We start from the raw sequence: 21,550 nt of genomic DNA on the forward strand, positions 1-21,550 counted from the left end.
TTTAAATATTCCTTTAAATTAGCTCACTTCAGATACTCATATTTTGTTCTGAAAAGTCCCACTTGTGTTTAAAAAAAAAAAAAAAAGACTTTGTTCTTCATTAGAAGTTTGGGCTAACTTCATTGACCAGCTCCAGTTGATTTCACTTAGTTCTATTTTCTGTGTAGTACAAAGGCTAATAAGGAGAAAGAGCTGGTGTCACAATGCAGATTATATCATCAGATAGTACTTGTACATGTAAGACATGTTAGGACATTCACCAGTCATAATTTTCCTGACTGGTATCTATCCCTCCCTTTTAAAATTATGAAAAAAAATTCTCAGTCCTTTCATTAAAGCAAAACTATAACAGACATCCTCAGTAATACAAAAAAGATTCTAATACAAAAAAGAAAAAGCAATAAATTGCATTTTTCTTTCCTTCTGATTTGTTTCTTGTATTGCCTCCTTTTCCCTCAGATATTGTCTATCAATACTGACGTCCTATGTGAAAAAAAGTACCCCAGAACTGGAAGTCGCTCTCCAAAAAGTGCATGAGCTGCGAGGTGAGGAACTGATAGCACAGATGTGCCTGAAGAAGCCTGTTGATCTGACGTAGTTGAATTAGCTTTAACTATCAGCTTTCATGACCATCAACTAGACTCTGAGGTTTTGCCAAACTGTTAAGAGTCAAAAACCAGAAAGGAGGAAACTTTTTTCCTCCAAGGAAACAGCAGTAAATTGTCCCTGTGGAGAAACAGGTTATGTAGTTGGGTGAGGCTTGGTGTGGCGGTGATCCTGCTGTCATGGCTGATTTTGCAGGTTCATAGTCTTCTGCTACTTCTGGTCAGTCTCAGTTGTTATTCGGATATAATTTTTCCCCACTCCTGGTACTGGTCCTCTGAAGTGGCAGATGCTGCAGCCATTCTGCAGTGACACATGCATATGGCTTGTTGTATTGTTCTGAGAACTGCCACCACCTCCTTTTGGCGTGGTCATGTAGGACAGCCATGCTACCACATAGGTCTCCAGCAAGTACCAACCAGCTTCCCCTCTTCCATACCCAGCATGGATAAATGAGCCCATTGAAGCAGGTAGGCCATGGGGCATTGCCATTTCTGAGTTTATGGCATCTTCTCTTCCAGCATAGCGGGGAAGGGCTTTGATCACCGTTGAACACTGAGTATGCATGATTTTGATTTTATGTGATTACAGAGACTGCTTCACTGGACACTGAAACCGTCAGTGCAGAAGCAGCGCTGAAGTACCTGCTCTTTCTGGTGGATGTCAATGAACTGTATGATCATTCCTTGGGGACCTACGATTTTGATCTGGTCATCATGGTGGCAGAGAAGTCTCAGAAGGTCTTTGCAACGCTGTTTGTTTTATTGCTTTTTCCTTCTTACCAGTAACCCTTTACAGTCCATGTTTCCTGTTCTGTGGCCTTCCCAGAGAGAACACGTGACAGATTTGCAGCATTTCAAAGATTGGTCTGTCAATGCTGTGTTTCCCAATAGAAACTATGTTCCAGCAGGGATGCCAGCCTTCCAGCATGCCTTTCCTTGCACCACCATTACCACCAGACATGCCTCTCCACTCTTGCACTGCGTCTTTAGCACAGCTCTGTGGAACTTGTCTGGCTTGTGGGAAACAGGTGATGGAGAACTTGTATCCTTGCAGAGCAGGGTTAAGGTGGGATTGTGGTGAGGTATGTGATCATGAAAGGAATAGAGAATATCCCTGCTGCTAAAACTGCCTTGTGCTCCCAGCTCCATGCTTGTGTAATTGGATGGTTGGAGTAGCTGCTGGGATTGTGCCATGTGTGTGTATTGTCTGTTAGGTTTTGTTTTGAGACTGTCTGCAAAAATGGCCAGCCAGTTCAGGTCTCAGATCCAGTTGGGCACATGGCAGTGATCCGTAACTCCATCTCATGGGCGTAGGGTGGGTGAAGTGGGAAGGAGGGTAAGAGAACCTTCACTACTGGTAACTCCTGAAGCACTCATTCCAAATGAAATCCAAACTTCAAAAAATTAACACAGCCATGGATTTAAAATATTTCCTGTCCTTCAGATGCTGCCAGAGTCTGCACAGGAACAGACATTCAGGTCTCAGAACCAGTAGTTAATTGGTGAGGACTGGAAACACAGAATACTCAAAATGACTCAAATGATTTAATGAATTTGCCTGCTAATTCAGTCTCCAAACTGCTAATAGCAATCATCAGTTAGACCATGGGCTGCATACTGGGGGAGATGCACATATTATTTTACTAAGTGTTGTGAAGCCGAAGGATTGTGGTTATGTGTTTGCAGGACCCTAAAGAGTACTTGCCATTCTTAAATGCCCTTCGGAAAATGGAAACCAATTATCAGCGATACACAATAGACAAGCACTTGAAAAGGTACAAGAAAGCACTCTACCACCTCAGCAAATGTGGTAAGTGCCCCACATGTAAGTTGTTTTTGGGGAAGACATCCATTGTATCTGACTTTGATCCATGAAATATCATAGAAAACAAACTTGAGTGGCACAAGAAGCTGGTATGGGATTGTTCTTTGCCTTTCCTTGTTCCTGCTGCTGTATAGTGTGGGAAGGCATGTTATGGAGGGCTTTTTGGCTGAACCACAAACCCTGACTCAGAATTGTTGGTAAGGAAAATGGCACAGATCTTCTACTGACCATGTGTACTGGGGCGTGTAGAAATGGCATTTCACAGCTAGGAATAAAACTGCTGTAACTGGTCCCTGTGTACTGTGTGGCTGTTTATTCTGACCATGGCTGAAAATGAAGGGGTGAGAGCCTGTCTTACTGAAGTTTATAGTGATCACCAGTTTCAATAAATACAGACAAACATGGATGAAAAGAACTAAGCACCTTAATTAAGGAGCAGTAAGAAAGCTGCTGTAGTCCCTTTCTCTCTCTCTAACTTATACTTAACTGAGTGACCATCTCCTGATTACTAACTTCCTCAGTCTCCTTAGCTAGGAAGCACCTATAAATTATAACTTCTATCACTACGATGTTGATGGTAGAACTCCTGTGGGCCCTAAAGAGTCTGGCTTTCATTCATGGATGAATAGGCCATGCTGTTGTGCTACAGCATACTGACTCGGCCACCACCTTAATACCAGAGCGACCTTAAATGAGATGGGAGTCATTTCCTTGGCCAAACTATTTAAATCCATTGTTTTCCTCAGGTTCCGAGCATTTTTCTGAATTCCTGAATCTGGTCAAGGATCAGAATTTATATAACGAAGCCCTGCATCTGTACCCCACCAACACCCAGGAGTATAAGGTGTGTGGCATGTGAGTGGCTTTTGTGAAATGGTCCTTTGGGGTAGGGCTGCATTACATCCAGTGGCAGAGGGACTGAGAGGTGGAAGAGGAGGATGCAGAACCCCCATGACCACAAAGAGCTAAACCTTCATGAAACTAAGCTGTGTGTTGCTCAGAGGCACAAGCTTCTATGATTTCTTTTGCTTGGAAATGAACTACCACTCTTCTTGCTTCTCTGGAAGGAGGGTTGGAGGGATTGATGATAGCTTCTTTGACATTTTAGACTTTTGCTGTGTGTCAGCAGTGCTCCCATACCTATCACTCACTGGGCAGAGCCATAAGAGCCACTGCTCTGGGTCCAGCCCTGCAAGGTGTGGCTATGCCTGTCCTGCCTTATTTTCCCTGAGAAATATGCACCCCCCGCCACTACCATTGTCCTTCCCAAGGTGCTGGGTACCACTGACCAGTTCCAGGCATATTGAACAGCAGAACTGCTACTTTGCATCAGTCCTTCACATTTCCCCGTCAGAGCTGCCTTCATATGATAGCTTACCTGATCAGCCTGCCTGGACTCTGGAGACATAGAGCCTGCCTCCCAGGGTGGGTGCGCATGGTGTTGCTCATGCCCTGAGACACTGGCCAGGGCCATCTTTGAACCCTGAGCCTGCTGTTAGCCTAATGGGTCCTTGTCTTCAGTCAGCTCCATGCAGTCCTCTGCTTGTTTCCCTCCCCCAGGACATCAGCATTGCCTATGGGGAGCACCTGAACCAGAAGCATCTCTACGAGCAGGCTGGGCTCATCTTTGCCCGCTGTGGTGCATGTGAGAGAGCCCTTGATGCTTTCCTGAGCAGTGGCAGCTGGCAGCAGGCTCTCTGCATGGTCTCTCAGCTCGACTATGCACCAAATAAGTTTGCCAGCCTGGTGAAGAGCATGGCAGGTGAGCAAGGGGTTGCCCATTGGGGTTTTTTGGTTCATCAAGGAATTTTCTGCCTTTCTGCTAGGAACATCAAACTTGCTGAGTGGCAGAAGGATAGGATTTTCAGAGGGACAAACTCTTAGAAGATCAGGGTTCAGTGCTAAGCCAAATATTCCTGAGATGTTGCACAGAACCCTTTTGGCCCATGACATCTATAGATACAGCACAGCCTAGCTGGGGAATTCTCTGCAGTAACCAGAGCTTGGATTGGGATTCCCTCAGACTCCCCTATGTGATGGCCTCTGCAGCCTGGAGCAAAGTGTTTAGCTTGCTTCTGTCCCCAAGGCATTGTGTAGCCAGCAGGGTGTCTGGAGCATGTTGCCAAGGAAACTGGTTTATGGACCTGGCTTAGGTTGAAATTCAGGACATTGCTTCTTTACCTGGTTTTGTCCATAACTGATGCATCATACATAGGCCAGTTTAAACCTGTACAGGAAAACCTTGTTAGTTCAATATAGGATAGTTCAAAGTATTGAATACTTCAAAGCTATTGACACTTCCTAGCCAAAGGTGTGGGTTTTTGCATGCTTTACAATATGGATAATTCAGAATACAGCTACTTTGACATTCAAAGCCATTTTTTGGCCCCGGACCTGGAAAACCTTGTTAAATACTTTGTTAATCATTAAATCGCTGTTAGTAGTAGCACATCCTCAGTCATGGGAACCAACTACAAAGTTGATTGAATGCAGCCTGCACTGGCACAAGGCCCATACCGGGCAAATATGTCAGTGGGAATCTGCCACAAAGGTAGATTAGTACACCTTTTCCAAATAAGACAGGCTAGGGACAGACTTTCAAAAATCCTGAGCCTGAATTGATTCAATCTTGGCAGGTTAGTCTAACCTGGCTAGACTGAATCAGTTTGCAATTGGGCAGACATTCTCTCTGGACTGAGAAAATTCAATCACATGCTTGCAGTGGCTCAGGCTAGAACCCAGGGGGTGCTACAGCAACCCTCTCTTCCCTTGCACAGAGCTGAGCTAAGGGGGATGTGGGCAGGTCTCGGCAGGAAGTTGTGATTATGAAAGATTCTTCCCCCGTCCTTGATAACAGGCATTGCATAAACCAGTTTGACCCAAATCAGTTAAGTCTGATACTCATTCAGCCAGATTTTATCTCAGACCAGTTTCAGCCATTTTCGAACTGGTTTATGTGCACTGAACTTCTGTTCTGTTACAGGTTTAAACCAGTTTCTGATCACTTAAACCAGTTTATGTGTAATGTCTGTCCTTACCATAGTGTCTATTGTGCTCAGTCCCTGTCAGTGCTGAATGTTTTTCAAAGTCATAGTGAATCACTATGTTGAATACATTTTGACTTCCTCTTCACGGCGACAGATGAGCAGTGCCTTTATTTCCTGTTTCCAATTATGCTTATTTCTTCACTAGCTTTATATATCTAGCAAACATCACTGAATGACTATATAGATGACAGGCTCTGTTGACCCCTGTTTGGGACTATTGCATGTGCCCAGTGTGGCCCTGCCCTCCACAAGGCACAGCCAAACCAGACTCTCCTGTGCCACATTTGCATAAAAATTTTTGGAGTCCTAGGAGTCATGACAGGAACATCTGGTGTCTGTTGCAAGTGGGGGTGCTAATTAAGACATGGATCCTTTATAGGGGGTATCTGGAAAACACAGAGACACACACACACAGAGACGCATAGAGACGCACACACACACAGACACAGACACACACACACACCAGTGGTGGGCTGTGGAGTCACCGTGGCTTGAAATGCTGTTGAGTCTGCCAGGGCCCAGCCCTGTGAACCACATTGTAAATCATTAGGCTTTTGGCTTTAGATTAGTATCTCACATAACTTGCACTTACCTGGCAGGGGGGAGATACCATGACCGCTAAGGTGGCTTTCCTAGTTGCAGGAGAGAGTCGCTTTCTTGGCAGGGAATAACACCTTGACCAAGGTAAGGTATAGTTTCCCACTTTCACTTCCAGTGGGAACATCTTGGCTATATTCCAACTTAATGGAAACGGGAGACTCCTCCCTAGCTTGCTCCTGTGGCCATATGGCTGAGGGAAAGTGAAACAGGGGCACCTGAGCCCCAAGCCTCCCGGTTTGGGTCTGCATATAGGATGCCCGCCAAAGGATTTGGAAGCATCTGAAGCCCTAGGCGGTGGTGGAGCATGCTTGCTAGTGGTAGGGCCACATATGGTTCTTGAATGACTCACGGATTTAGAGTTGATTTGGCTGATTTGACTTGAGACAGGAAAATTTTTCCTTAAAAAAAAAAAAAAATTAAAAAAAAAAAAAGCTTGCAGTTCTCACTTTGGTCTTATAAGTTTGTAAGATCTGTATGCCAGTAAAGTAAGACTGCTTGTACCTACATGCAAATTACTATGAGTACATTTCTTTTGAAGTCAGTATTTTGGTTCTCCTGTGTTTCAAATTAATGAGGTTTTCCTGTAATATAAAATGGGATGGTTTTTTATAAATGTGTGTTCCTTGGTTCTGGTATCAAGGTCTGTTGCTTACTGCAGTTTCAACCCAGTTTTGTCCCCACTGTGCACTTCAAATGGAAGTCTGTTACTTGATCCAGTGAATTCACTCTGACTACAAGAGCCTTATACTGGTGTTTTCCCAAGTGGGAGGCAGTGGCAGCACAGGTGTGGGCAGTTGCTTCTGAGCAGGTTGTTCTGCTTTGGCTATTCTGCATTTGAGGGTCTCTGAATTCCTGGTTGGCGTAGTGCTGGAGTTCCCTGCATCGCATTGTTTCTCCTGCTGCTCCCAACCACTCTAGGAATGTATGGGCCCAAACACCAGGCCTACCACAAACTTTGCTGCCTGTCCTGCAAGGCAGGAGGTCTTCATCACAGAAGTAAGACCAATGTGTGCAGGTATTGACTGCCAGTGCTTCAGGGAGTGGTTGTTTCCAGCCCGTAGAGGCATGGGGATAACTCAGCTTCCAGACAGCTGGAATCTCTCATCCCTTCCTAGCTTTTAATGGAGATGTTCATGTGACACTCCTGCACTCTGAGCTTGTGAAAGGTGGATGCAAACTGGGTTCCTTCCGGCAGCCCCGAAGGGGTTCTGATTGGTGATATGACAGGTATTTGGCTGACACTGCGCTATATAGACCCTGGGTGGGGGTCCTTTGCCTTAAACAGAGGCCTTATTAGATAAAGTTGACAGGTAGAGTAAGTGTATGAGCTTGCAGAACAGGGTTTTCCTGCACCTTGCTCTTGTTCTGGCCCTAGACTCTCCTGAATCAGTCAATTTTTTTCACTTTCTTTTAGGGAAACTCATTGAGCAGAGGAGACACGCTGAGGCAGCAGTTCTTCTTGAGCAGTACACACAGGTAATGTCCTTAGAGCTGGTCCTTTCACCCAGGACTCCTGTCATTACTGGGCTAACTCGAGGCTCATGAGAGAAGAGCCGAGGTTAAGCAGCCCTCTGGCAGCACTGGACACAGTGTATGTTGAGCTGGGCATACACCCCAACATACCCTATGCCCCCTTACACAGCCACACCCTTTCACAACCCTACCACACCTCACCATACATACAGAGACACACACACACACACAATATGAAAGAGTGAAACTTTATTTTTTAGTTATTATGCAATCCCTTCTATATGCAGTACACAATCAACAAGTCATGACAAATAGTTTTTGTAATACAATTTAAATATATTATAGTAGGTGTTTGATTTCTAGTGTATGATTTGGGGTTTTTTCTGGTTCTAATATGGCAACCCCCATCCCAAAAGGAGTATTTGGAGGGAGGAAGGGACTTCTGGTAGCAATGGTCAGGGGTTAGGTGGTCCAGCCCCAATGTGACAGCTACAGTATGGGGCAACTATCAAGGGACGGAGCTACCTGTGTGTCCCTGACAGCTTGCCAAAACTTGTTAAGTGGCCCTCCACCCAAAATAATTGCCTGCCCCCAGAATACTATGTAACAATTGCTCGCCCCTGGAATAGAATGAATTGTATCCTGTTACAGACTGGATCTCACCCAGAAGTGTGGTTCTTTTCTGTTTAATTCAACATAGAAAATCCAGTGCAAATAGGTGAAGTGACAGGTAAAGCTTTTGTCAGTGAAAAAATTCCCCGTTTCCCAAACCCTTCACGTAAGGATCCTGTATACCCTCAGGGCGACTTGGACAGCAATGCCTTGAATTCTGCTTCTACTTGAATGCTAAACATTAGACAGGAGGGTTCTTCACTCAGAGAAAACTGAGCAGAAGCAAGAGGGCAGAGCAAGGCACAACAGGTTCTTTACTGGTCTGAACATCCCTGCAGGGGACTTGCCAGTAACAGGGCTGGATTTTACAGTACTGACTTCACTGTGAAATTAATTAATTTGAGGAATTAATTGCTACAGGAGGTGGTAGAAGTAGATAGCTTAGCCAGGTTCAAAAATGGACTAGACAGACTCATGGATGGTAGATTTGTTAACAGCTGTTGAACAGAATGGTTGGAGATGTTTCCTCTGGCATCTCTAAACCAAAAATGGTGGATACCGGGGAGGTAACGAATTAGGGGATAGATTGCTCTAGATCTGTCTGATTCAGTGCTCTCCATCTAAAGCACCATCTCCTGCCGCTGTCAGTGGCAGGATACTGGGTTAAATGGACCATTGGTCTGACCCAGTGTGGTATTGGGTATGCTCTTAATGCTGGGTTGCATTTGTGCAGGCCCCTCAGAAGATTCAGTTTATGCTCTCTGCTAGTAAGGAACCAGTCTTACCTCTCTTGGGGTCTGTGTGACAGTGCAGCCTCTGGTGGTGCTGTGCTGTGGGGCATACAGGAGGCAATGGGGAAAGGGAAATGCAGCTTTGGGTTCAATGCTATGGTGCTTTAAATGTGCCTGGTTGGGAGGGGGTGGGATGTTCTGACAAGTCAGGCCAGGAGCTTGCATGCTTGACACAGGACAACGGAAAGTGCTTCCTTGCTGTCTCCCTCAGGACTATGAAGAGGCAGTTCTCCAGCTCCTGGATGGGGCTCTCTGGGAAGAAGCCTTGAGACTGGTAAGGCCGTTTCAGAGCAGGGACTTTGAGAGCTTTGCTGTTTGAGATTTCATGTTTTCTGTCTCTCAGAGTAATGCTCGACTTCCTGCCCCTCAACCTTCCCCCCCAGATATACAAGTACAGCAGGCAAGATATTCTGGAGACCAACTTCAGACCTGCTATCCTAGAAGGTATGTACCCAGTTTGTGCAGGTGAGAGAGTCTTTGCATGTAGGCAGTTCTTTGCTTGGTTTTAATGGGGTCCCTGGGGCATGGGGAACCCTGGTGTTCAAAGCAGCATGGAGGAAGTTTCATGTGCTGTGCTTGGCTACTGGAAGATGCCATTTTACACAGGACTTGGCTCAGCACGCTCAAGCTTGTGGGGGTGCAGTGGGCTTCTTTAGCTAGTGCTGCTCCTATTAAGCTTGGCAACAGAACTCCCATGGCCTTCAGTAGTAGCTGGGGATGTGGGTGTGTGGACAAGACTCAGGCTGGAAGAGTGGGACTCTTGTGAGTAAAGAGCAGATGTGCCATGACAGAGCTGTGTGCAGAGAGGAGGTTCAGTGTTGTGGGCTTTCTGGATGAAGGGTCTTCAAGGAGACAGGCTTGATATTGCTGGAGAAATGTGCTTTCTTCTGGTGGTGGGAGCTCAGTGTTTGCTTATTACTTAGAACTGTGTTCAAGTCCTTCTGCTAATCTATTTAAGAGTGTTAGCAGAAGGGGGAACCTTGTCTCTGGGGAAATGCCGGGGTGGCTTTCATTCTCAGGATCTGGCTTCAGACTATTGGGTTTGTTTTTTTGTTTAAAGCTCTATATTTTCTCCCTATGTGGCAACTCTTAACTGTGCCTTTGTCTCAGCTTTCTAGATCAGGGGTTGGCAACCTACCAGAGTTTGCTGAGCCACTGGAACCGGTTGAGATAGGGTGTGGGGAGACGGGGCAGGGCTTTGGCAGAATTCAGCAGCAGGGGCCATGTCCCATGCCATGGCTAGGTGATGGGGAGAAGTGGTGACAGCATTCAGATTCTAGAATCAGCCTGCCTTGGACTTGAGCTGGGTCATTCTGGCCTACCACCAAAACAAAAAGGTTACAACCCCTGGTCTAGACAAATGACCTGTTTAACGGTGCCAACCTACTGGTCTTTGAGAGTACAGCTAACAGTTTTGAACATTTTTGGAAGCACACATCTGCCTACTTCTGACATTTAATCTCTGTGACTCATCTTTTCTATCATGCAGCCCAGAAAAATCACTTGGTGTTCCTAAATTCCCAGCAAACTACCTTTGCTTGCTACAAAAAGCGCCTCTTGGTGGTTCGAGAGCTTAAGGACCAGGCTCGCCACGGGCTGCTAGGTATGTACCTGAACAGAGACTGGGAGCTGATGGATTTTTTTTTCTCCTGGTGGATTCCTGGAAGCATCAGGGAAAGTGGGTTTCCTCCTGACTACAGTCTGCCTGTCTCACCCCTAACATAGCTGGCTCCTTTGGCGCCTCCTAGTCATTGGGAGATGGGCATTTGGGGTTTATAGTTAAGAAAGTGCTGAAGAGTCTATGATTGGGTGGTGATATTTGGACTTTCATAATTGTGAGCAAATGGCTTCTTTTTCTTTGTGAACCCTTGGCCTTTCTTGATTGTGAAGGAGACATTGCTCTTCCCCTTAGTTGTCCACAAGGCAAACTCTCATGGTTTGCAAACTTCAAATGCATTAAAAGCTCCATGTGGAGAGGCCCTTACATCCCTTTCTGCTGCCATTAGCAGGGAACATGCTAGCATGGCAGTCACTGTTGTCCCCAGTCCTTCTGTCCTTGCCAGCCTATGGGGGTTAGTTTCAAAGGCTGGAGGACTCCTTTCTTCTGCTAAATGTCAATGCCAGCATCTGCAACCATTGGAGAAGAAGGATTGGAAGAGACCACTGGAGGTCATCTATAGTCAAACACCCTGCCTAAAGCAGGATTATCCCTATCCAAACCATCCCATACAAATTCTTGTCTAACCTGTTACTAAACTATACAGTCAATTCTGGGACACCCACAAGGCATAGGCCCCTAACCTGCCACAGGTAAAGCAGGGGGTAACCATAGGTGTGGACTTCATGGGTGCTCTGGCGCTCAAGCACCAACTAAAAAAAAAAATTAGCGGTTTCTCAGCACCCACAAGCCATGGCTATTTCCTTGCCAATGTTGCAAAAAAACATCAAAAACCCATGTTACCAGAAAAAGCAGTACATTACTTGAACCTGGCTCTGCAGCATCTGTGAAGATTGGGCACTTCAACAGGGCTTTTTGGTGCTTTTTAGGGGTACACTGATGGAGATTTTTGGGCCAATACCAATAGCTAATTTTTAAGGAGCCATATTGGCTGATACTAATCCAGTTGCCGATAGGTGGCCAGCACAGCCCGGCAATGTCTGGCTGGTAAGTGTGTTGTGGGGGAAGGGGTGTTGGGGCCAGAGGGGATGCAGATTGAGGCACATGCAGTGAGGGAGGCAGTGGGGCTGGCGTTGCCTAGCCAGGGCAGGGCACAGGACAGAGCTGTGAGCCACTTAGCTACAGAGAGAAGGGGGAGGGGGTGGCTTCTGCTGCTGCATGCACCCCAGGAGAGTATGGGGGGCACGTGCACCTGGATCTGTGTGCAGGACAAGGGTGGGCTGCTGCTGCTGTGGGCTGGGGCTATCGCAGTGCTGGGCTCTTCCTGGCGAGGAGCCGGGGCTGGGCTGGGGGCAGCACTGGAAGAAGAGCTATTGGGGGTGGGGCACCCCAAAATTTGCCATACCCCCCAAATCTCACTCCCAGTGCTGCTGCTGCCTGCCCTGAGCACAGCCCAGTCCAGCCCCAGGAAGAGCCTGGCACCAGCCCCAGCCCTCAGCAGCAGCCTACCCTTGCCCTGCGTGCAGATCCAGGGCCACACACCCCGTACCCTCCTGGGGTGTGCGTAGTGACAGGAGCCACTCGCCCACAAACTCCCTAGATGAGACACTTGCGGGTGCCCCATGCCCCTTCCCAGCTGTGCACAGCACCTGCCCCAGCCCCACTCCCTCCCTTACTGTGGGGGCCTCGATCTGCACCCCACACACACCTCCCCTCCCCCTACCTCTTCCTTTACAACACACTTACCAGCTGGATGCTTCTGGGCTGTGTCAATTTTCCTTATATCAGTGCCAATCCAATATGGGACCAATGTTTTGGTGCACCTCTAGCACTAATAGCTAAAACTGATTCAATCAGCTATTAGATAAAAGCTCCCAAAAAGCTTTTACACTTTCACACTAAAGCACTCAATATTTACAGATGCTGCTGTAGAGCCAGGTTGCAATAACATGCTACCTCCTCTGGGCTTGGTGCAGGAACGCATTCAGTTTAAAGTAAAGTGCCATTTATTTTTTTGTTCATTTTTGTTTGTTTGTTTTATGTCTGCAAGCACCCACCAGCAAAAACCAGAGTTGGTGCCTATAGGGGGAAAAGTAGCCAGTGTCCTGCTGCTGCAAGGATTGTTAAATGTAGCATGGCTCTTCCCTCTGGCCTTTGCATGTTCAAAGCCATGATTCTTGCCCAGGCTGAGGGAGGCAAAAGGGTCTGCCTTCCCCCCAACAGGCATTGTTTCTTGCCCCTGCAGTGTACTGATGAACGCTGGGTCTCTTCCAGCAATACCAGGATAGCAGATGTTCTGTAAAAGTCTGCTCATCTCTCCCCCAACGTCTGTGCAGGGGATGTAGATGGTAAATGGGGCTCCTTGCTCCAGCTATGTTTGCTGACATTGCTGCTGCAGAGGTTCAGAGAGCAGTGGCTGCTGTTGCCCCAGGATTCATTTTACCAAAGACCCCCAAGGATTGACACAGCCCCTCATCTGATTTGGTGAATTTTATTAGTAACCCCTAGGCTTATTACAAGATACTTGTCCTTGCAATATGACCTTGCAAGTGGATCCTGCAAGCATTACAACAGTGACCTTCGGTATTACCAGCCTCAGATCCTCTGCTGGGTGTGTGGGATGTTAGTTTCTGGATTCCTTGTTATTCAAAGCAAGAATTGCAAGGCTGATCCTGTCTCCCCAGGGTGGCAACACAAACGCACGCTGTCTTTTTGTTTGTCCACTACTTCTGTAACTTTCTCATCTCAAACTGGCCAATCCTCAAGTTTCTTACCTCATCTTTTTAGGTAAATTACTCTAGTCTTATTTTGTTTTTGGTTTCCTTTTCTTTTAGGGAAACTACTGTTATATACTGTTTAGCCCACTATACCAATCACAGCACTCATTCTTCCCAGAGCCTTATAAGGCACTCTGTACAATTTAATTACTTAGTTCCAGGAAGGCCTAAAGCTATGCTGAGAGCCTGGGCATAACTCAGTCTGCCCGCTACGGCTGCCACTGTCTCACCTGGGGAAAGTTCTGACTCGTAGCTACTCTGTCTTGCAGATGATGAGGTGGCACGTTGCCCCGAGTCAGACCTCCTCTCTGAAACTGGCAGCGTCATGATGGCCAGTGATGCGAGCAGCAAATACTCTCACAGTAACTCGAGGATCTCTGTGTACGTGTTGCCTTCCAGACATGCCATGGGCCTCCCAGCCTTCCATATAATGGTGGCAAAAATTGCCGCTCGGGGGGTGCTCTGCCCCGCCTATGCCAATGCCTCTCACTCCTGACCCACAGCCCTCTGGCCCTGCCAGTACCCCTTACTCCTGGCCTACTGTCACTAGGCCCCAGCCCCCTAGTGTGTGAGGAGTGGGGTGGGTGTGTGGGGAAGGGAGGAGGGGTTGGGTACAGGTGATGCACTGGAGGGGCCCCAGGTTGGTAGGGTGGGGTAGCATGTGCCCCCACAGTGGGCTGGGACTACGGCCCAGCAGGCGGGATCCAGTACTGGAGTTGTGCTCCTGCTGCATTTTTCTCCTTTAAAAAAGAAAATCTGCAGTTTTCCATAGTGAATAGAAAGCCCAGATCTCTTTTGATCAGCATAATAGGGTGGAATTGTACAGTCCCCTGATTACGAAATGAAGATGAAGGGAGCTCTGTAGTATGAAGGGCACCTGGTCAATCCCACGCCTCAGAGCAAAGTGGTGATTTGGGGGATTCCTAGATAAATAGATGCCTGCAAATGTAGGAAGTAGATGTGATGCCCTAGGAGCCCTTTGCAGGCCTGGCTTTTCTCTTCTAGCTGCTCCTCAAAGAACCGGCGGAAGGCTGAACGCAAGAGGCACAGCTTGAAGGAGGGGAGCCCTCTGGAAGACATTGCACTGATGGAGGCCTTGGGGGACATTGTCCGAGTCACGGATGCCCTGAAGGGTGAGGCTATCTCCCTGGCCTGAGCCAGCATCCAATTTGTGCAGGGGTGGGGATCAGAGCCTGAGGCCAGACTCCTCCTCTCTCCAGCCTACTCACCCAAAGCAGGAGTCTCTGGACATGGCCCCTGCCAATTTCCAAGGAGGCTTGCCCACTCCCTGAGCCATTTGGTAGATCAGGGCTTCCTGGCCAGGAGCAGGATGTGCTGGTTGGCTCCTGGACTGAGGAACAGGATATGAGGCTTGGCCTTAGGGTTCAGAGGAGCAGGAGGAATTGAGTGTATAAAGGTAATCACGACTACTGGCATGTGGCCCTCATGTTTGCCCAGGATGCCTGGGCTTGGGACCAGGGAGCAGAGGATGCCAAGGTGGTTGCAGCAGTCTTCTGGTCCACCTCCCTCAGTCCCAGAGCCACAGCAGCTTGTTTGCAAACCTGGCTGATATCTAATGGAGTGGCTTCTGCTTCTTGCCCCAGGTGAGGTCCACAGCCTTCTCAAGGAACTTGTGCTCTTTGGCTATGATGCACAGGCCAGAGAACTGCAGCAGGTCCTGGAGGAGGCTTTGCAGCTGATGGAGAGATCACTTCCTGAGATCTGGAATCTGGACCTGAAGCTTACTTCTGTCAATCCAGTGAGTGTCTTCCCCAGCTACCAACAGCCTGCTATTGTTGTTTGTGGTCTAAATAATTGTGGTGCTACATTGGGAGTGGTAGGGGGATAGTGATAATCAGACTATAGTTACCCAAATTTGGACCCCCTGCTGCAGTGGCTCCCCAGCATGGGGCCCTGGTCTCAAAGGAGGCTGAGGCTGTTACAAGGGCAGTTATAAGTTGGCAGCCAGTTGTGGGAGGAGATTTTGCCTTCTGTCCTCAAGTCCAGCTGCTTCAGAGATGTCATTCCTGCATTTTCCTTTGTGGAGGTGCCCTGGGGGTGTTTTCCATCTAAAACTGCCCCCTTGCCTTGAGCTTCTGCCCAGGCAGTGACCTCTAAATACACAGGGCTCCCTGTCGTACCCGAGTTTTCTCTGTAGGAGTCCTGCTCAGCTTTACTTCCTGCTACAATTCACAGGGTGGAGAGATTTGTGGGGTGGAGGTTCAGCTGCAAAACTCTCATGCCAGCTCCAAATCTTGCAACAGCAGCACCTTTTGCTGTCCACCCCTACCCTGTGAGCAGCCTTGACTTTATCTGTAGATGGATAGATATAGATACAGGCTAATGGTGTCACTACCTAGAAGGAAATTGTCATAGGGGAAAAGAGTAGGAGCTCAGCCAGTTCCTATTACATGGGGGAGCACTTGCATCTTGCTGCCAATAGGCAGGTGGTAGAATATACTAGCATCTTGGGTCTGAGGAGACTTTGGTTTTGGACTCTCATGTTGCGCTGGTGCATAGCCTGAGATGTCATTCACATTGTCCGTTCTTACAGATACTGGGTCCCCATTCAACTGCCAATAGCATCATGGCTGCATATCAACAACAAAGGATGACTGCCCCTGTTGTACAAGGTTGGTTAAAACTGTATGGTATAGCAGGTATGGGATGGGAGGTAAGGTTTGAAACAACAGTGTTGCCTGCCCAGCTGGGTTCTGGAGCCCTCCTAGTAGCACGGTCTGGGGCAGACGACCCAGCCTATTCTCTTTGCTTCTGGAAGTCCCTGCTAGTTTGTGCTGGCTTTTTGTTGTCCTAAATATGTATGGCACTTCCTAGGTGACTAGAAAGGCCAAATCGCTGCTCAGGGGACTGCAAGTGTATGGATCCAAGGTGGTATTTTCCTTGGGAGGGTTTAGATACCATATACATACTTTTCTACTTATGACTGGTCTGCCTGTGAAAACACCTCCCTTTTAAAATCTGTTGTGAAACCACATTTGAACTTCCTCATAATGGAATCCAAGACTAGCTGGTGAAATGATGGAACAGGAAGAAATTCCTCAGTTATTTGAAAACTTATCACAGGATGCGTCTCTGACACTGTATTGGTGATTTCAAGCTAGGTTCCCAGCTAGTTTGAGCTCTAGGGCCTGCCAGGATCCTGCCATTATTGGAGGCCTTATTGCTGTATCAGGCACTGAGCCAAAAGCACAAGTCCAGTCCATACCCTTTGTTCTGGTCCTGCAGATCTACTGTTAAATAATCATCTAACCAGGCATTAGCGAGGATCCGATCCATCATCACTAGTTGGCTTTTAGACTAAGGAAACACTGCAGTTCATCCCAGCCCCCTGAGTTGGTGGTTAGGTATTGTGCACTTGCATTGCAGAGCCAACTGTGTGACAGCAGTGTAGGGGAAGTATTTTCCCCGCCAGCAGTTGCCTACTAGGCTGTTACATCTTTGTGAGCCCACTGACTGCTGGGGTAACAATTGGACTTCTTCCCAGGAATGCTGCCAGGCCTGTAAAACATCTTGTAGATCTCCTGAGAATTCAGCTTGGTTAGGCCTCAGGTGAAGTTTGCAGGTTTTGCAGACAATGCAAACACTTCCCTTAGGTGAATGTGTCTAAGGTGCAGTAATGGAGATGGTGAACATGCATCCCTGCAGGATCACTTTTGGGATGCTTCTTAAGAGCACCACCTTGCTCTGAAGGGGAGAACAAATCTAAACCAGAGTGCTGGGTGGGTATGTATCTTACTGGCATGTGGCCTGTCAGAGAATGTTTCCTTGCCATGCTGCAAAGTGGAAGCCAAGTAGTGGTGATGGAACCTGAAGAAAGGTTTGTATGTGGGACAAATCCTGATGAACCTGTGGCAGCCCCAGAGGAGTGAGAATGGTTCTGTTGTGAATATAACAGTATGTCAGACAGCTGCGTCCCACACAGTACTCTGCTGCATGCTTCAGGCCAGTCTCCCAGAAGAGAAATTCTTTGTTTGGCACTTCTCAGCCTGGGAGGGAAGGAAGCACTGTATAGATTTTTCCATTATCCTGGAAACTTTATATAGCACCATCCTACTTTCCTCTTGTTCTCATCCTTGTCGCTTTTGTTTTTCCAGATCCAGAACTACTTACACCTCCAAAACTGAATAAAAGTCTCCAGTGGAAACTCAGCCTTCTGCAGTAACTCAAAAGCTATGAGCTCCTGATGGACTCTGGACTGTAATTTTATTTTAAGCTAATTACTTCCCCTTTATTTTGAAACCACTGTTCCTAGCATGATTTCTACCCCCTTCCTCCCCCCCCTCCCCCCCCCCCCCAACACGCACACACCATCCTAGAGGTCACAATCCCTCCTCTGGTAAATAGGCAGGGATGTGTAGCCTTGTGTAAAGCAGCCCCTAGCATTACCATGTGCTTTCAGCATCCACCATCCGTGTTCCTCTGGCTTCATTGAGTAGTTCCACTGCATTGCCAAGGCAACCCCAGCACCAGTTGTCCTTTCACCAGGAGTAGAATTGCTACCAAGACGATCTGAATTTTTTTAGTGTCTTAGAGAGTCAGGGGAACAGAACCCACAAAGCGACATTTTGCTAAGCCGGAATAGTGCAGCATTTACATATTAAAATGGACGTGACCAGCATGTCCACAACGTCAAGCTGGCCTTTAATTGTTCAATGTTTAGTGATTTGTAATGGGGAAATTGGCCAGGATCTGTTTTATCTTGAACCAGAGTTCATCCAGAATCAGTTCACTGGCTGTGGCAGTTACTGTGAACTGGGAAGTTAACATCCTCAGCTGGCTGTGCCAGTACACATCACCACAACCCTGGAGCTGTGAAATTGAAAGTAGACTGTGGGCATCTCTGCAGGCAGCCTGAGCCTGGATGTGGAGCATGAGCTCAGCACCCCCTGTTTTGCCCTACTCATCCACCTCTGTTGCTGTGGACATTATCTAAGTTGGGCAGTTTAATGCTAGCTTGGGTTGCTTCTGCACTCCCTTGCAGTCACTTCAGCAGCAGCTAGGTAAACATGCTTGTGGCACATTGTGTGGCATCAGAATAATGACTGATGGAGAGACATCTTCTAAACAGTGAAGGTAATAAAGGCTGCAGTATTTAAACTGAGTCTCTGAACTCACAAGTCTGGTTGTTGTGGGGAAAACTGGTATTTTACATGAAGGCTTCAGAGGAGACTGCAGATGGAGGGGTAGGCCTTGTAGTGGGGAATATCTATGGATATTTCTGCCCAGCACCCTGGGGGATGTACTGGTCCCCAAATATGCCTCTCTTAGATACTTGCAGGACTTCACTCATCATCTTTGTGTGGCACTTCCATAGTTATAGTGAAAAAAAAATCTGTTATCTAGCAATTCCACTTTTACTCAGTTGAAAACAGTCTCTGTGGTCCATACATGGAGCCCATTGGGAATAAACAGGTCAGCATTCAGTGCCCCAGCGTTCTGTGGTGTGGTCAGGCTTCCCTAAGTGCTGGTGGTGCATTCTGTGTGCCATGGGATGCAACACAGATGCAGTTCTGCCTTGAGGATAATATCCCTTAAACATTAGATCATAAGAATTGCCCTTTGCTGGTTAATTTTGCCCAGCATCCTATGTTACACAGTGGCAGAGTGGATGCTGAAAAAGGAAGTAAACTGGGTATGACTAGGATTTTTTTTTCTCCATTCTCCTCACTTTCAGCCTCCAGCATTTAAGGTATAGGAAGTTCTAATTCAGAGAGCTCTTCTAACTCTTTTTCACCACAGCAGAAGACAAACCTTAATGTGAGTAGGCTCCAGAATCAATTGCTGCCATCCCAAGTTGCTGCACCCCAGACTCCTCTCCTAGTCAAAGCTGTCCATGTGTCCTTCTCTCAGTTTCCCTGCAAAGATGCACCATCACCTTTTTCCTGGGATGTTTGTTTCCTATGGGAGTTAACAATAGAGCCTCTAAATTAGAACTTCCTAGACTTTAAAGGCTGGTGGCTGCAAATGAGAGAGAAACAGCAGGAAAAAAAAAACTAAAAACCCTGGTCATAACCCAGTTTACTCTCCTTTTCAGCATACGCTCTCTGCCGCTTTGACACAAAATACTGGGCAAGTTGGTTTTCTGGTCCGAGTCAGTAAATGGCAATTCTTAGATTCTTATGTTTTGAGAGTTGGGCGCTAATGGGATGCCAAAGAGGTTACAAGGACAGTCCGCTGGGTCAGATCCATGCCACCTGCGAAATCCGGGCTCTTTGGCTGCCAGTGAGTGTGTCTGGAGACATGTTGTGAGAGCCCTGATCCCAGAGGGTGTTGGGGTTGTTCTGGGTCCAGCCTTGCTTCAGAGTTCAAACCAGGCACCAGAGAGGGGCAGGTCAGAAACTTGGGGAGGAAAAGAAGTGAACAATAAGGTCAATTTGTGTGTGTAACACACAAAATGTACAAGCTATTTTATACAGCAAAGGTGTTCCAGTTTCAAGTTGCTGTATAAAGTTTAAATGTAACCATGTTTGATACGTGTTTTTATTTGCTATATCTTGTCCCCTCTCTGTTGATCTGAGGAGAAACATGCTATCTGAGCACATAAGCAGGAAAATCCCCTCTAGGTGTCCTGATACCTGTGGCTCTTTGTTTTAGAAACCTCTTGTGTCCTGAAGCCACGGAAACTGGTCTCAGTCTGGTACAGCAGGGGAGATGAGCCCCCTAGCCTGGTTGGCTAGACTGGGTGGTTGGTGTTCTTTTAAATTAATTAGTTGAGAGAGAGAGAGGCATGGAAGCCTGATAAACCTTGATTGGATACTTGGGGTGACGTCATGCCAAGGTATATAGAAGTCTTTGAGCTGCAGCTAGAGGGAACTGCAAGGTGGAGCTGAATGATATGAGCTGGAGCAAATGGCTCCGAGGGGGGTGGGGGGGCAGTTTTCTGTACCACCACCCCCATCTTCACTGGAGAAGTGAGCCAAAGCAATGCAAAGGGGAAACCTAATCCTTTCTGCCCCAGAAGAGTTGTGCAATGGGGACTAGGAATTTTGGGGGTGCGGTATGCTGACTGGAGTTGTAGTCACCTCACAGCTACTATATGGAAGTGGAGATCAATGCTCCACAGCTTTCAAGTGAGCAATGAAGGGCTCCTTGTATCACAGAAGGACCAACACTAGTAGCTCCCCAAGGCTCAGTGAACCCAAGAAGCAACACGGGACCCTCCAGTGTTGGCCCTCCTGTCCAGCCTGTTGCTGAGAGGCAGGTATAGGGGTGCAGGTCCCTGGAACTAACTGGGTGAGCCCCCAAGTTCCAGACTGCCTGGGCAAGGGGAAGTCTCCTCAAAAGTGTGCAAACTATAGACGATACCTTGTAGTTAAGAGTATTTAAACTGGTCATTTCCTTTGTTTTCTTGCCTTTATTTTCTGTAATAAAGCTTTCCTTTTGTATTTACGTTGCTTGTAAAGAGAGGGGGTTTTGTTTATGGGCTACACCCATGCCAAGTTCAGTAATCCCAGATTTCTGGGTGGGGACACAAGCCACAGTGAAAACATATTGGGTACCTGTAACAAAGCAGGGTCCCAGGGGTGGCCATGACACCCGCTAGTGGCTCCATGGCTGTGCCCTGCTCTTCCCCTAAGGTGTCCCCTCTGGCCTGCTATGCCTTGATGGAAATAAAATATGGAGGCTGTCCACAGATCTTCACTGGGCCTCAGTCCCGCTGGGCCTCTAGTCTCAAGCCCCTGGCTAGGCCTCTAGTCTCAAGCCCCTGGCTAGGCCTCTGTAATCAGCTGTGCCCAGCCAGGCATCCAGAGCCTTATGGGCTAATTGCATGGTACCAAAACCTCCCCTTTACCATGCCCCATGCCTTGCAGGTATTACCAGTATGTTGTCCCTCTAGGGGCTTCTACCTCCTCGGCCTCTGCCCCTTTAATCGAATCTAGCTAGGCCTTCTAGCCTAGGCCTGCTGGGCTGGACCTGGCTTCAAGGTACTAGTTTTCCTTGTCCTTTCCAGCGGCCAGGCTCTGGCCCATTTGTGGCTGTGCCCCTGCTGGCACTAATGAGGCACTTCATCCTGGTCCAACGTAAACAAGTCCTTCAGTTATAACATAAATAACAATATGTAGCAGCTTTCCGCTCCTTCAGGAGTATAAACCTTTGCTAACCCAGCATCCTGGGCTCCTCTAGGCAGGAGCTCTTTCCCTTGTGGGAGCCAGGGAGAGACTCCCTTGCCAGCTCCAGCCT

At 47.6% G+C, this 21,550-nt stretch overlaps 1 protein-coding gene across 3 annotated transcripts in view; it reads left to right on the forward strand.

Moving 5' to 3' along the window:
- ELP1 (elongator acetyltransferase complex subunit 1) overlaps positions 1–20,758 on the forward strand; it is a 55,678-nt gene extending 34,920 nt beyond the window's left edge. For 2 of the 3 annotated variants that reach the window (XM_090038980.1, XM_090038981.1), the window contains 14 exons: positions 460–545; positions 1,195–1,343; positions 2,292–2,415; positions 3,177–3,274; positions 3,991–4,192; positions 7,492–7,553; positions 9,165–9,227; positions 9,337–9,397; positions 10,443–10,556; positions 13,618–13,729; positions 14,354–14,481; positions 14,953–15,107; positions 15,903–15,981; positions 17,464–20,758. In XM_090038980.1, coding sequence (XP_089895106.1) covers positions 460–545; positions 1,195–1,343; positions 2,292–2,415; positions 3,177–3,274; positions 3,991–4,192; positions 7,492–7,553; positions 9,165–9,227; positions 9,337–9,397; positions 10,443–10,556; positions 13,618–13,729; positions 14,354–14,481; positions 14,953–15,107; positions 15,903–15,981; positions 17,464–17,531 — 1,501 coding nt within the window. In that variant the 3' untranslated portion in view covers positions 17,532–20,758. Of the gene's footprint in view, positions 1–459; positions 546–1,194; positions 1,344–2,291; positions 2,416–3,176; positions 3,275–3,990; positions 4,193–7,491; positions 7,554–9,164; positions 9,228–9,336; positions 9,398–10,442; positions 10,557–13,617; positions 13,730–14,353; positions 14,482–14,952; positions 15,108–15,902; positions 15,982–17,463 lie in introns of those variants that run through there. The other variant, XR_016441300.1, reaches the window with a different exon arrangement.
- The last annotated feature ends 792 nt before the right edge of the window (positions 20,759–21,550 follow it).

This window comes from Crocodylus siamensis, chromosome 3 (assembly GCF_052110815.1).
Source record: "Crocodylus siamensis isolate JL-2025a chromosome 3, ASM5211081v1, whole genome shotgun sequence".
Taxonomy (NCBI): Eukaryota; Metazoa; Chordata; order Crocodylia; family Crocodylidae; genus Crocodylus; species Crocodylus siamensis.